This window comes from Leguminivora glycinivorella, chromosome 1, assembly GCF_023078275.1.
Source record: "Leguminivora glycinivorella isolate SPB_JAAS2020 chromosome 1, LegGlyc_1.1, whole genome shotgun sequence".
NCBI classification, from domain to species: Eukaryota; Metazoa; Arthropoda; class Insecta; order Lepidoptera; family Tortricidae; genus Leguminivora; species Leguminivora glycinivorella.
The window spans coordinates 22,960,904-22,974,764 of record NC_062971.1 but is presented as its reverse complement, the minus strand read 5'-3'; the positions used below and the strand labels follow the sequence as shown (position 1 = coordinate 22,974,764).

At 37.0% G+C, this 13,861-nt stretch overlaps 1 protein-coding gene across 1 annotated transcript; it reads right to left on the bottom strand.

Annotated features, from left to right (window-relative positions):
* Nucleotides 1–225: 225 nt before the first annotated feature.
* LOC125231352 (transmembrane protein 62-like) lies at nt 226–7,904 on the bottom strand. The gene is given in 6 exon segments (XM_048136799.1): nt 226–1,807; nt 1,890–2,461; nt 5,370–6,200; nt 6,203–6,267; nt 6,413–6,662; nt 6,972–7,904. Coding segments are annotated over 6 exon segments (1,956 nt in total). The 5' UTR covers nt 7,173–7,904; the 3' UTR covers nt 226–1,770.
* Nucleotides 7,905–13,861: the final 5,957 nt, after the last annotated feature.

Below are 13,861 nucleotides of genomic sequence, written 5' to 3'. Positions count from 1 at the left end.
GAGCGAAGCGAGTGTTTTAAGAATAGAATCCTGAACTTGCGAGTTTTTTAACACACGAGAAGTAAAGTACATTGCACCCGAGTGTAACACAAAACTTTTCCCTATAGTGAGGAAACTACAACGCAAAAAATGCGTTTATCACTGCTTCCAGTAGTTCCACAGGTGGTAAATCATCTTTATTACTAGATTCACCTACTTTTATCAACTTTAAAGCAGTTAATTTGACTTTATTCAAAGTCAAATTACTTTACCCACTAGTGGATAAAATGCGTTTTTACCCGCTGGTATTAAAAGGACAAAACACGTGTTTCCGAGCTAGTGAGGGGAAAAATAATTAAACCATATAGCTAATACAGATTCCATCATATAAAACCAATTTTAAAACTCTTTTCGAGTAAGTTATAGGTATTGAATATTATTAGGTTATCTACCTACGGGTTATGTAGCTGAGGGCCGATCTTTGAATTTCGAACGCACGAATTCGCTGTTCGGGATTCTGTGGAACACGGCGTAATTAAAACTAATGGCGATGACCACTCGTTTTCGCTTCTGAACCGGCACCCTGTACAGTGTGCGTATAAATTATTTATCGAATTAGTAACAAATAAAATAAACAACTACCGTCTTACCAAGATTCTAATCCCATGTGTTTTATATTCTTTGGTTTTTGTAATTAATCATACTAGTACCAACTAGTATTGTGTCCAGCATGCCAACTGTAGGTAAATGTTTAATAAAATCGTGCGTTTCTAATGGACATAATTAAGTATCTAGCCATCTACCTACTTAATACGAACACTTACCTAACCACTTTGTTGGTAGCCGATAACTATTATAAAATAAGTAGGTAACATAGAAGGCTTTGACTTCGATTAAAATAAGTAATACCTACCTACAATTTAAATATTCTAAGAAAATATCTACATGATAACTCACTTGGAATGTGCTGAACTTTTAAATTTAATACACGATAAAAATCCATTATGTGTCCGATCGAAGAATCAATTTCGGCATAAAAATAAACGTTTTTCTGCCAAAGGCAAATAGAGATTAGTATCGGTAACAAATCAAGAGTCAATACCGAATAATAGGTTTAGGGCAAACACATGTTTTAGTAGGACACTTAAGTTTTAGTACCCAGGCGACGATTAACTAATAAAGCTTTGATGTCTAGTTAAGCCGAGCGTTTTTATGCAATACGGTACGTATAATTGAATAACTACCCCATTTTCCGCTCTTAAAGGTTATATAACATTTATAACAGCCGGTGTGGGAGCACCATAAGAGTCAACTGACTATTAATCACTTTTCACTTCTGGGGCCCGTTTCTCGAATGGTACAAGGTATTACAAGTGCGCGAACTGTCAAATCGTATGGGTTGTCATGGAAACACACTTGTAATACAAGGCTTGTACCTTTCGAGAAAAGGGCCACTGTCTAATTGTTTTGTCCTTTGTCTACTCGTAGACGACAACGTAACCGGCAAACGGACTAATATGGATAATGTTGCTTAAAACAGTTCAAGTTTAAAAGCGGAATCAGTTTATCTATTTACACTGGAAACTAATACTAAAATACTGACAATATTTTGGTCAGAGACCACGCTGATTGTTTAGAAATAATATTTGGTTTCAAATAAGTAGCTTACCTCCCGTGAGCCATCAAGTTCACGCAGTAATTATTATCTATGCAAGAAATACCTATACCTTTAGCGGCTGCTTTCTTCAGTGATTTATTCAAAGCGTCATCCAAAACCTCGCGATGGGAATATTACGATGGCGCGTTTTCGTTCATGTGTACAAGTTTCCTGAAAAAAATAGACAGGGAAGTTAGAAACGAAAAATACCACGATACATTCAATTAATCAATTATAAAATATTAACATGTACCTGCAGTAATCGGGAGGTAGTGCTAAAGTTTTGTACCACAAAGTAATACTTAGTAACACACTCCACGTTCTGAGAGGTCCAAATATAAATGCCAGACTTCCATATTCTAGCCAAAAGAAGTATGCCAGCAGCAACTGAACTGAGAGCAGCATTATAAATGGTAGGTTCTGAACCAATCTTTTATAGCCTCTAGTATATGAACAGTACAGTCTATTTTGTAATGTGTGGGATAGCACAAATATTAGGGGGATTTGTATAAACAGCAGTTGTACGCCTCCATACATGTAAGTGAATGGCTCAGGCAGAAAGGTTCCTTTGATCAATATCCCCCAGGCGAAGACCACGCCGACGTGTCCGTCGATGAGCTCGCCGACGGCCCAGGGTCCGAGCGGCACGTACACGGCGTACAGGACGAGGGGATAGTATACTTTGTCAATTTTACTCAAGAGCCATACACTTCTCAGCACATATCGGGCTAATCTTCTCCGAGTTCTTGGTGGTTGCTTTTGCCACCGTAAATACACCACCGGTAAAACGTTCATCAAAAGCAGGGTTCCAAAAATTGCCTGGAACTGAAAGAAAATAACTTATTGTAGTTTTGTACTTGAAATCTATTCGGGGCTTTTCATTACAGAAGGGTACCTATGTTCAAATGCAATAAAGACCATTTTGACTAAAATTATAACATAAACCCTGACAGAATGGTCTTTATGCACATAGAGCAAAAGTAGGTAAGGTCAGTGCGGGCAAGACCGGCATAGTTTATTTGAATTAAAGTTTGAGTGGATAAAACTCTATAATTAATGTAGTCTGGCGTTATGCGCATGGTCCTATGGGATAGCAAATATTATATTTTACAAAGCTTATACAACATTTTGGTGAATTAAGGTACTTTTAAGTGATAAAAATCACATTTTATAAGGCTCGGCGGGTTGACCGTCCTCCCGCGATGAGTACGGAAAGACCGTCTAGTGCTTGTTGTCGCGTAATTTCATATGAGACTAGGTTCCAAAATCATGATCATTGTTATTTTACCACAGAATATATAATAGTACAAGTACAGAAGGCCCACTGCTTTGATGTTCCCGAAATGCCGCCTTTTTAAATACCTACAAAATTCCTACAAAGAAACCAGCCGCACGTGCGCGGCGTCCGGTGATAGGGTTATCTACCAATGGATCCAAACGAATTAATACTCACATAAAATGTTATACTATTATATTCAAGTCTTGGGTACTTTCTAGGTATACCTCTATACGCTGTATTTATATATTTTTGTTCAAGTTCCAACATCACAAGCCTTATTGAACTTTTCCGTGGGACTTAATCGGTAGTAGATCTGTGTAAGAATGTCTTTTGGTATTTATTTTATTCAATATGTCTATAGGTATTTAACTACGTATTATTAGCCATTCCACACGCGGACATCGCTTAAAAAAACCTCGCGTCGTAAAGTAACAATAGAAAGTGCGAACGTGCATTCCGTGAGAACGCGCGCCACCCCTGAGTAGGCCGCGAACTCGCGGCCGCCAGGATATACTTGTAGCGCGGCGATAGGATCGCAGAGTGAGCCGCCCCTGATTTTACGTAATAACAGAGCAGAATGTGCTAGATAATTAATAAAATAACGTTGAAATTTTGAAAATATAAGCATTTTTCTATTTATAAGGCAAGACCGGCATATGTCCCGTAGATGGGGTTCATAACCTTTTCTTTTCAGGTCCAGATATTGCACAATACTGTTTTTCCAACGAACACCTGCGAATCCAATTTAGTTTGTAACACCATACGAATCATTATCAAAACTATATTTCGAAGTTATAATCAAAAATGGTACATCTACCATAAGCAAAAAACGTACTTATATATTGATATTGTTTACACTCGACTTATTTCCAATAAAGCCTAAAAAAGGTTGGCAACTCCTTGTTTATCATATGCCGGTCTTGCCTTTCTCTTTTATGCCGGACTTTCTGAGTAGGCACAATTTCTAAGTTACATATTTCAGAACATAAAACTAGAAATTGAGCGCGTTTTCAGTAGATTAATAGTACTAGTCAGAAAGAACGGTTATTAAATGACTACGTTACATACACAATATACAAATATTCCGACTGCTTCTATTTTATTTTAATTTTTTGCGGAACCATGTTGAACTCGATGTTCGAGTTCGAAACACAAATCAAGTTTTATGTTAACTAGTGTTCGTCCTAGAGATAGGTATTGAAGACCAATGGATTAAGGATGAAAAACTGGTATACCTCCGGAGGTGTGAGAGGCGTAGATATATAAACACAAAAGTTATAGTCAATAGACGGTCTTTCCGGGTAGACTGTCTTCCCCACACTGACCTTAATCTCTTCTAACGGAAAACCACATTTGTATTAATTTCGTACTTTATGGATGAATATACTAGGGTCATGAAAAATATAATTAAGAATAAATTAAATTTTTAATGTCAGGCAAGCCTATGAAAGCAAGCTTTTTTCTCTTTTGAATATTATACCCATCTACTTTTATATTGCACAAAATAACCACATCAACTGGTAAAGCCTGTCTTGATTCTTGGAAAACGGATGAGAAAGTTACATTTTATCCACAAGATTGTACTCGTAAAGTAATTTCATACAAATTTTAACTTAATGTGGCTACCACTAGATTTTACTTAATGGTCTTGGTGTTATAGATAGTTTTTTTTTTTTTTTTTTTATAGGACATTCTTACACAGATTGACTGAGTCCTACGGTAAGCTCAAGAAGGCTTGTGTTGTGGGTACTCAGACAACTATGTATATAATATACTTATATACATAGAAAACATCCATGACTCAGGAACAAATATCTGTGCTCATCACACAAATAAATGCCCTTACCGGGATTCGAACCCGGGACCGCGGCGTAGCAGGCAGGGTCACTACGCGCTAGGCTAGACCGGTCGTCATTCTTTTCTTTTGGAGTGGTGAAAAATTTTGTTTCACCCTGGGGCAAAATTTGTTTAACCTTCATGCTTTCAATCCCTCGCAACACTAAAGATTCCACTTCTCGAACCACCCGCTACGCTCGTGGTTCAGTATTGGAGTCATTCACTTGTTCGGGCAACCATAATAGCATAAATGGTGTAACAAAAACTTTGCCCCCTTGTAAATCAAAAACTATTTATTTCCTACACTTTGTAATGAACTCAACAAGTAACAATACTCATAGTGACATAGATACTGAAATGAAAATGATAAGTGTAATACTTATTTTTCAGTACAGATGGTGCTTTTTTTAACGCACTAGTGCGAGATGTGGTTCATTATATGCCAGGTTGAAACTTCGAAGCCTCATCATAACTGAAAAACGTCGTACGATACACGTGCAAAAAGGAACATTCCTTTTTTTCGCACTTGGATCGTACTGTACTATTTTTTTTTTTAAGACTAATTAAGTATGTCTATTGCCTGTATTTTAATTAATATGTACTTTCTACTAAACTCACCACAACTCGTGCCTCAAGCATGAGGAGTATTCTCGCCAATATGTCAAAATTCAAGGTGGAACCATCTAAAGCAAATGGATGTTCAACAAATGCCTGTTTTCCCAACTCATCACTGACTATTACATACAGATAATGAATATCCCGCAAAAACAGATGTGGCAACCATAGGCAGGCATAAAGGGGCCCTTCTACATGTTTACAATTCAACCAGCTTATTTTGTCAAAGGAGATTTGAACAGTGTCTATGCTAACATCACTAAATGCAAGGATCCTTATATGAGAGGAATCTGGTATTAGCTGCAGTGGTTCTCTCCCAGGTAATGTATATTTTGCATGTTTTGGGTTTGTGACCAAGACGAGAGGCCATGTGTTATGTTTCTGATCTACAAATGAAAATATACCATGATCAATGGCGGCAAGGCGGTACATTCTGTTATCTTTCCAATCTCCTAATTCAATTTCCATGTATCCTTTTCTATGCCTTGTGTACATTTTAGGAACACGGCCGGCCATAGTGTGCAGATGTCCACACACATATACTTGAGAGCCCTTGCTATCACCAATCAGTGCTCTCAGATCCAACTTCTCAGTGCCTGTGTCAAGTGACAGAATGCACGACGTTGGGTAGTGCCCAAACCAAACAATATGATCAGCTTTTGCATTTGCCTCTGCTTCTAATTTTTTTATTTGTTTTTGTTCTTGGCTGTCAAGAATACCAACAAAGTTAAATGGTCTCCTTAAACCGGGCTCTGGACAAGCATCTATGCCAATAAAGGCAACACTTATGCCATTCTTTTCTTCAATATGCACATATGATTTTGGATATGTTTTTTTCCCTGAACAGAAAAGTTTCTGTAGAAATTTTCTTGTGAATTTAATGCTTTAATGTTGAAGTTATCTAAAACAAAAATAAAATAGTTACTTAATGTACAAATTACTAATTACAATTATGTAAAAAGGGTAAATGCAATAATAAGAGTTTAAAAAATTACGTTTATTTTTAAGGGAATGTTTTGAAATATCAGACCTTATAATATTCATACCATGATTGCCTCTTATGTCTAACCAAACTGTTTCTTCTGTGACTCTGGACTCCTTAATAATATTGTGGTAATAAATCCATTCTGTCTTCACCTGGGAGCTGCCCAGGTTGTCTTTAGCTTTAGCATCAGTCAAGTCTCCAGTCGCCAGCACAATTGCTGGTTTTATTTTTTTTACAGTATTATCACAAAATTGTTGAAACTGTGATATTCTGCCTGGATCCCTAAATATACTTAAATGGATGTCTGAAATCTAAAACAAAATTAATATGGGTTGGGGAGAACTCAAAATGCTGTATTCCAGTACCTTCTTTTGTTCTTTACAACAGCACTCTAATATATAAGATTGCCTATTGTAAAGTTAATGAAACTTACTGTTACCATTGTTCATTTGAAACACAGCATATCATGATTTTACTATTCCGTAGCTAACCATGGATAATCGAATCCTGGTAACCAAACCATAACAATATAATAAAGAAGGGTGCTCGAATCGATACGATAAAACTTGGGAGTAAATTGACTTCTATTCAAGATGGGTGTGTATCACGCATAAACTTACTTGCATAAACCAAATTAAATTTTCTTTTGCATCGGTTATTCTTCCGTATTTATCAGCCAAGTATTTGGTAAAGTTCTCGCCTTCTCTCTGGTTTTCAGAGAAACTGTGATCAGTCGCGATACTGTTAAGCAAATTCGCCACAAATATTGATAGTAACAACAACACGCACAAAAGAGATATTGCAGTTTTCGATAAAGGCATGTTCAACTTTGTTCTAATTAATCTACCATTGGTATACTTTTATTAAATATCACTATTTAATATAAATTTGCATCATCAAGCTACAAAATGAACCGAACACCGCAAATTTGTTTGTCAATTGACTATTTGACATTTGACATGTTTGCCTGACATTGATAATGACAACGTCAGTGTCAACAATCCACGTTTATGAAGTAAGCTTGAACCACAAGAAGCATCACAGCACCGTCACCCAAAAGCGAGAGCGAGAAAGAGATATGTTTTCTCTGTTTTCTCGTGCTCACTTATGGATGATCTTGTCTTGACCTTGAACGGTGCAGTAGTCTGTTAGACCGATTTCGGTGCGGCAATAGGCAATATTAAGCAAAACTCTACGTAGAGGGCACTTCTAGCTATATTTGCTTTTACGAAAATATGGAGATAATCACGCAAAATAAATTATTCTAATGTTGTTGACCAAAATTTGTATCCACAATTCGGACCGTTTCTTAGAACGTTTTTTTTTTCAGAAAAAAAGTTTGTTTATTGGATCGGACTGTCAATCGGAATTGGGATTTGGGAATTTTCAAATAAATGGTAATTATGTGAAGTTTTCTGCGTTGTGTATTTGTGTTTAATTGCGCCATTTAAACTATAATAATCTTAAAATTAAGTGTTAATAAATAAGTTACGAAGGAGGAGTACCTACTCTTTTCAAGGTACATTTTTAGTTTTACTTCTAAATATGTGCTCTGACTGCAGAGGTCAAAAAATGTATGTGCGACACCACGAGACCATTAGTCTTAGTTATTTAGGTACATTTCGTGACTTTTGAGTCCCTCGCTACGCTCAAGATTCTAAATTAGAATCACTCGCTACGCTCGTCGTGATTTTTAACCCCCGACGCAAAAACGACGGGGTGTTATAAGTTTGACGTGTCTGTCTGTCTGTCTGTCTGTCTGTCTGTCTGTCTGTCTGTCTGTCTGTCTGTTTGTCTGTGTGTGTGTCTGTCTGTGGCATCGTAGCTCCCGAACGGATGAACCGATTTCGATTTAGTTTTTTTTATTTGAAAGCTGTGTTAGTCGGGAGTGTTCTTAGCCATGTTTCATGAAAATGGGTCCACTAGGTCGCGGTCGGGGGTTTTTCAAAATTTTAATTTTTATTAAAGATTATACAATGTTTCGCTTCCTCGAGCGAGACTTGTCACTCAATGCAAATATTTAACTTTGCTCTCTTGTTGCACAAATTATTTTGTAGTTTTTTTTTTCACACAAAAAACCGGAAATAAACATTTCTAAATAAATAGATTTTATATGAAGTTCGATATTTTTCAAAGTTTTTATTACGGTATGTGCCTCTAATACAAGGCCTGAAGAAAAAAACCGCCTTCCTTTGGGATTCTGGTGATAAATACTTTCAAATGTTGGATTATGTTATCAGTTCGTCTGTATATTTTTTAATGTTTGTTATTCAATATCTCCGTCATTTCTGAACCAATTTTGAAATCTGGATGATTCTGAAGTACTTACAGATGAGAATGATTATCAGAACGGAACTCTAACCAGGGGCGGCTCACTCTTCATCAGCAGTTCCACTGCACCAAATGTCACTGTTCTGGACGTAAGTGCAGGCTGTTCTTATAAAAATACCAAAGTCACTATAAGTGTGCCGTTCAGATTTGAGGAGTTCCGTTCTGACCATCATCAGCAATTCCACTGCACCAAATGTCACTGTTCCGTACGTAAATGCATGCTGTTCCTTTAAAAACACAAAAATCACCATATGTATGCCTTTCAGATTTGAGGAGTTCCCTCGATTTCTCCAGGATCCCATCATCAGAACTGGGTTCTGAGAAAAATGGGACCAATCTGTATGCATATACATTCAATCAAAAAAAAAAATTTCAAAATCGGTCTAGTAACGACGGAGATATCGAGGAACAAACATTAAAAAAAAAAAAAAACATACAGACGACTTGATAACCCCTTCCTTTGAGATTTGGAAGGCGGTTAAAAAGAGGCTCCAACCCTAAGATGTAAACGAATAGTACTAATACTTATAATATACTGAATAAACATTTTATTATTTTTATTTAAGACAATACAGGAGGGGTAAATTCTCCATACAAACGCTCTCGACTATTTCCTCCCTGGTTTTTGAAGATAGAGCAATGATTTTTTCAACACAGATTATTATTATTTTTTTCTACTCACGTGTTGTTATTCGTCATTTACAGTGTCGTGCATAGATCGTTAAAACCCTAGGTACATAAAAGATGCCCGCCCCCGCCCGGCGCCCCGCGCATCCACGCATACGATATAGCTCTTAACCCTTAAATGCATGATTTTTTTCTTTTAACGAGATATTAATATATGTGATAGACAATGGTGTTCTGACTCTGGGAAAAATAATAAAAAAAATATTTAAGATCGATTTTTATACTAAATCAGTGTTAGAAGTTAAATAGGCCAAATCTTATTTATATAAATATACCGTAATTGGTAAGTTTTATTTGAAAAAAATGACTACTATTAAAAAGGTACACTATTTGTGAAACCTTTATGATAAAATGTTTAAACATAAACTAGTTACTAACTCTGAAAAAATCAGCCTAAATCACATACTAAAAATCGCCATCATCCTGTTTTTTCACACTTTTGCGCCATTTCATCTTAATTCTTAAATAATAAATAGTAAATCATTATATTATTTAATTTATTTAATTGTATATTAAATAATAATAAATAATGAATAACAACGAGTGTGGGATGCATCGTGATGTGGTGGCAGTAGACAGAAACCTCACGCCGCTCTCCTTGAAGAAAGAGAACTGGCGCAAACCTGTGGTACTAAGTACTGCGGACCGCAGGGCGGTATGGGAGAGCAAGCAGCTACACGGGCGGTTCTACAAGGCCCTCACGGGACCCGATGTAGACCTGCTCGCATCGGTGAACTGGTTACGATCCGGGGACCTCTTCGGAGAAACCGAGGGTTTTGCCTGTGCAATTGCGGACGAAGTTATGATGACGAACAACTACCGGAAATATATCCTGAAGGACGGTACGGTCGACATTTGTCGGGCATGCCGCCGTCCCGGAGAGTCACTCAGGCATATCATCTCCGGTTGTTCTCATCTAGCTAACGGTGAGTACTTGCACAGGCATAATCTCGTAGCCAGGATCATTCACCAGCAGCTTGCTCTTCAATACGGCCTTGTGGACCGCGAAGTACCGTACTACAAGTACATACCTGCGCCAGTTCTCGAAAATGGTTGTGCCACGCTCTATTGGGATCGATCTATTATCACTGACAGGACTATTGTAGCCAATAAGCCTGACATTGTCATAATAGATCGATCGCAACGCCGGGCCGTGCTCGTCGACATCACCATCCCCCATGATGAGAATCTCGCGAAAGCCGAGAAGGACAAGTCCAGTAAGTACCTAGACTTGGCTTACGAGATAACCGCCATGTGGGATGTTGATTCGACGATCATTGTCCCGATAGTCGTTTCAGCGAACGGTCTCATAGCGAAGAGTCTCGACCAACATCTCGAGGGACTCTCGCTAGGTGGTTGGATCAAGGGTCAGATGCAGAAGGCGGTGATCTTGGACACGGCGCGGATAGTCCGACGGTTCCTCTCTCTGCAGCCCTAACCACCGGCAGCTTGGGCCCTGCCCCGCTGCTGGCGGCACCCTAGGTTAGGTTTTTTATAATGTGTTTATACTTATATTTTGTATTATTTTGTATGTGGTTTTGTATTTTACTTTTATAATCATATTATAAAAAAGCCTAGCCTAAGAATTAAAATGAATAAAAAGAAAAATAATGAATAATAATTAAGCAATAAATGTGATTTTGGATAGCTACATATCGAGCCACGGGCCATCAAATATATGATGCATATATATGTTATGGACCAAGTGATAAATCGGGCACTATACATAATGCCCGGGCATTATGAATAATGCCCATTGTAAGTGGGCAGTTTGATAATAACTATTCAAATAATTAAATTGCCCGGGCATTATACATAATGCCCATCCACTGTTGGGCAAAGTAATAGTAACACATCGAATAGATGAATTTTTCCCGGGCAATTCGTGCGCGTGCGCTTCGCCTCAAATTGTTACTCACGCCACTCGTCTTTTTTGACCTCACTTAAACGCCAGTTGCATAAAATACTATTATCTGTGTCGGACCGTTTTGATTTTTTTGATATTCTTATTTTTAAAGACGTAGATTACTTCATTGTTATTCAGTTTCTCAAATTTAGTTACGATTGATTAAGTTTTGAAGGAGGAAACAGTCGAGAGCGGAACCGGATTTTTTTCGCAATATCTTTTAACTGAGTTGTTCTGAATGGACAATTTTTTTTTCGATAAATCTACTTAATAACACTGGTATATTTAACTGAAATTCCCAAATTGAAAGGGGGCTCCTTTCCATTTTAGTGTTTTCGCTCCTGTAGCGTCTTAATGTAATGTCGCTTGATATTTCACTAAAATACAGAATAGAAACTGCAGTAGTTTCGGCGATACGTGAACTTGAAGTGCTAAAGTGCCTCTCCAAGAGTTGTACTGGGACTACTGGGGAATTGGGGATTCCTTAGAAAGTCTGTCAAGTAATCGTTTGCACTTAGAAATGATAAGTTCGAAATACGTTTAACTACATCTTGATTACGTCGGTCTAATTTCGTGTCTGCGTTGTAATTATTCAAGGTCAAAGGTACCCAACATCGGTTTAACCCTTGAATGCATGAATTTTTCTTTTAACGAGATATGAATATATGTGATAGACAATGGGTTTCTGACTCTGGGAAAAATAATAAAAAAAATATTTAAGATCGATTTTTATACTAAATCAGTGTTAGAAGTTAAATAGGCCAAATCTTATTTATATAAATATATCGTTGTTGGTAAGGTTTATTTAAAAAAAAATTACTTCTATTAAAAAGGTACCCCTAAATAAAACCCCTATGATAAAATGTTTAAACATAAACTAATTACTAACTTCGAAAAAATCAACCTAAATCACATACTAAAAATCGCCATCATCCTGTTTTTTTACACTTTTCCGCCATTTCATCTTAATCCTTAAATAATAAATAGTAAATCATTGTATTATTTAATTTGTTAATTGTTTATTAAATAATAATAAATAATGAATAACCTAAGAAGCAAAATAAATAAAGGGAATAATGAATAATAATTAAGCAATAAATGTGATTGTGGATAGCTACATATCGAGCCACGGGCCATCAAATATATGATGCATATATACATCACCATGCATTTAAGGGTTATAATGTCCACTCCAGGGATACAGCTACATAACATGCCGCGAAATAATGCATTGCGAATATTACGAATTACGTTGGAATTCCGATACATGTGCAGGTCCAAACTTCGGAGGGCCATCTGTATGTACCTATTGAAAAACTTCGTACGATACACGTGCGAAAAGGAAATTCATAACTCGTGTCGATACAAAAACACTCCCTTCGGACGTGTTTTAATCTTATCGCCACTCGTTTCGGACTTCCTCTTTTCCGCACCTGTGTCATAAATCATAATGTACTTTTCAGTACAGATGATGTTTTTTTACGCACTAGTGCGAGAAGTGGTTCATCATATGCCAGGTTGAAACTTCGGAGGTCCATCTGTACTGAAAAACGTCGTACGATACACGTGCAAAAACTTCCTTTTTTACGCACTTGTATCGTAATGTACTATTATAATAGTCTACTCCCTTCGATCATGTTTTAATTTTTCACCATTCATTTCGAATTTCCTCTTTTCCGCACTTGTATCGTAATTTACTACCTCCCGGCTTGTTATCTATACTACTTATCAGGTGCATGCCGCGTTAATTGAACTTATATAAAATCTATGCACTTACCTTACTTTAAACTCGAAGACATATTTTGCTTTATATTATGCTTGGTAGGTATTAATTACACTGCGTATATAAGTGGTTAGAAAATACCGGGTGGAACATTACGAATTACGATGCGTTATCTCTGAAATGGGAGACAGTGTAGATAAATTGGTAAACTGTGGTGTAGCCTTTAGGACTACATTTTTCTCCTAGAAACTATACTATTTACTTTAACTCTTTATTTTTTCTATTAGAGTTAGCACCTACTTAGTCCTTTTTAGGGTTCCGTAGTCAACTAGGAACCCTTATAGTTTCGCCATGTCTGTCTGTCCGTCCGTCCGTCCGTCCGTCCGTCCGCGGATAATCTCAGTAACCGTTAGCACTAGAAAGCTGAAATTTGGTACCAATATGTAATATCAATCACGCCAACAAAGTGCAAAAATAAAAAATGGAAAAAAATGTTTTATTAGGGTACCCCCCCTACATGTAAAGTGGGGGCGGATTTTTTTTTCATTCCAACCCCAACGTGTGATATATTGTTGGATAGGTATTTAAAAATAAATAAGGGTTTACTAAGATCGTTTTCTGATAATATTAATATTTTCGGAAATAATCGCTCCTAAAGGAAAAAAAGTGCGTCCCCCCCCCCTCTAACTTTTGAACCATATGTTTAAAAAATATGAAAAAAATCACAAAAATAGAACTTTATAAAGACTTTCTAGGAAAATTGTTTTGAACTTGATAGGTTTAGTAGTTTTTGAGAAAAATACGGAAAACTACGGAACCCTATACTGAGCGTGGCCCGACACGCTCTTGGCCGGTTTTTAGGG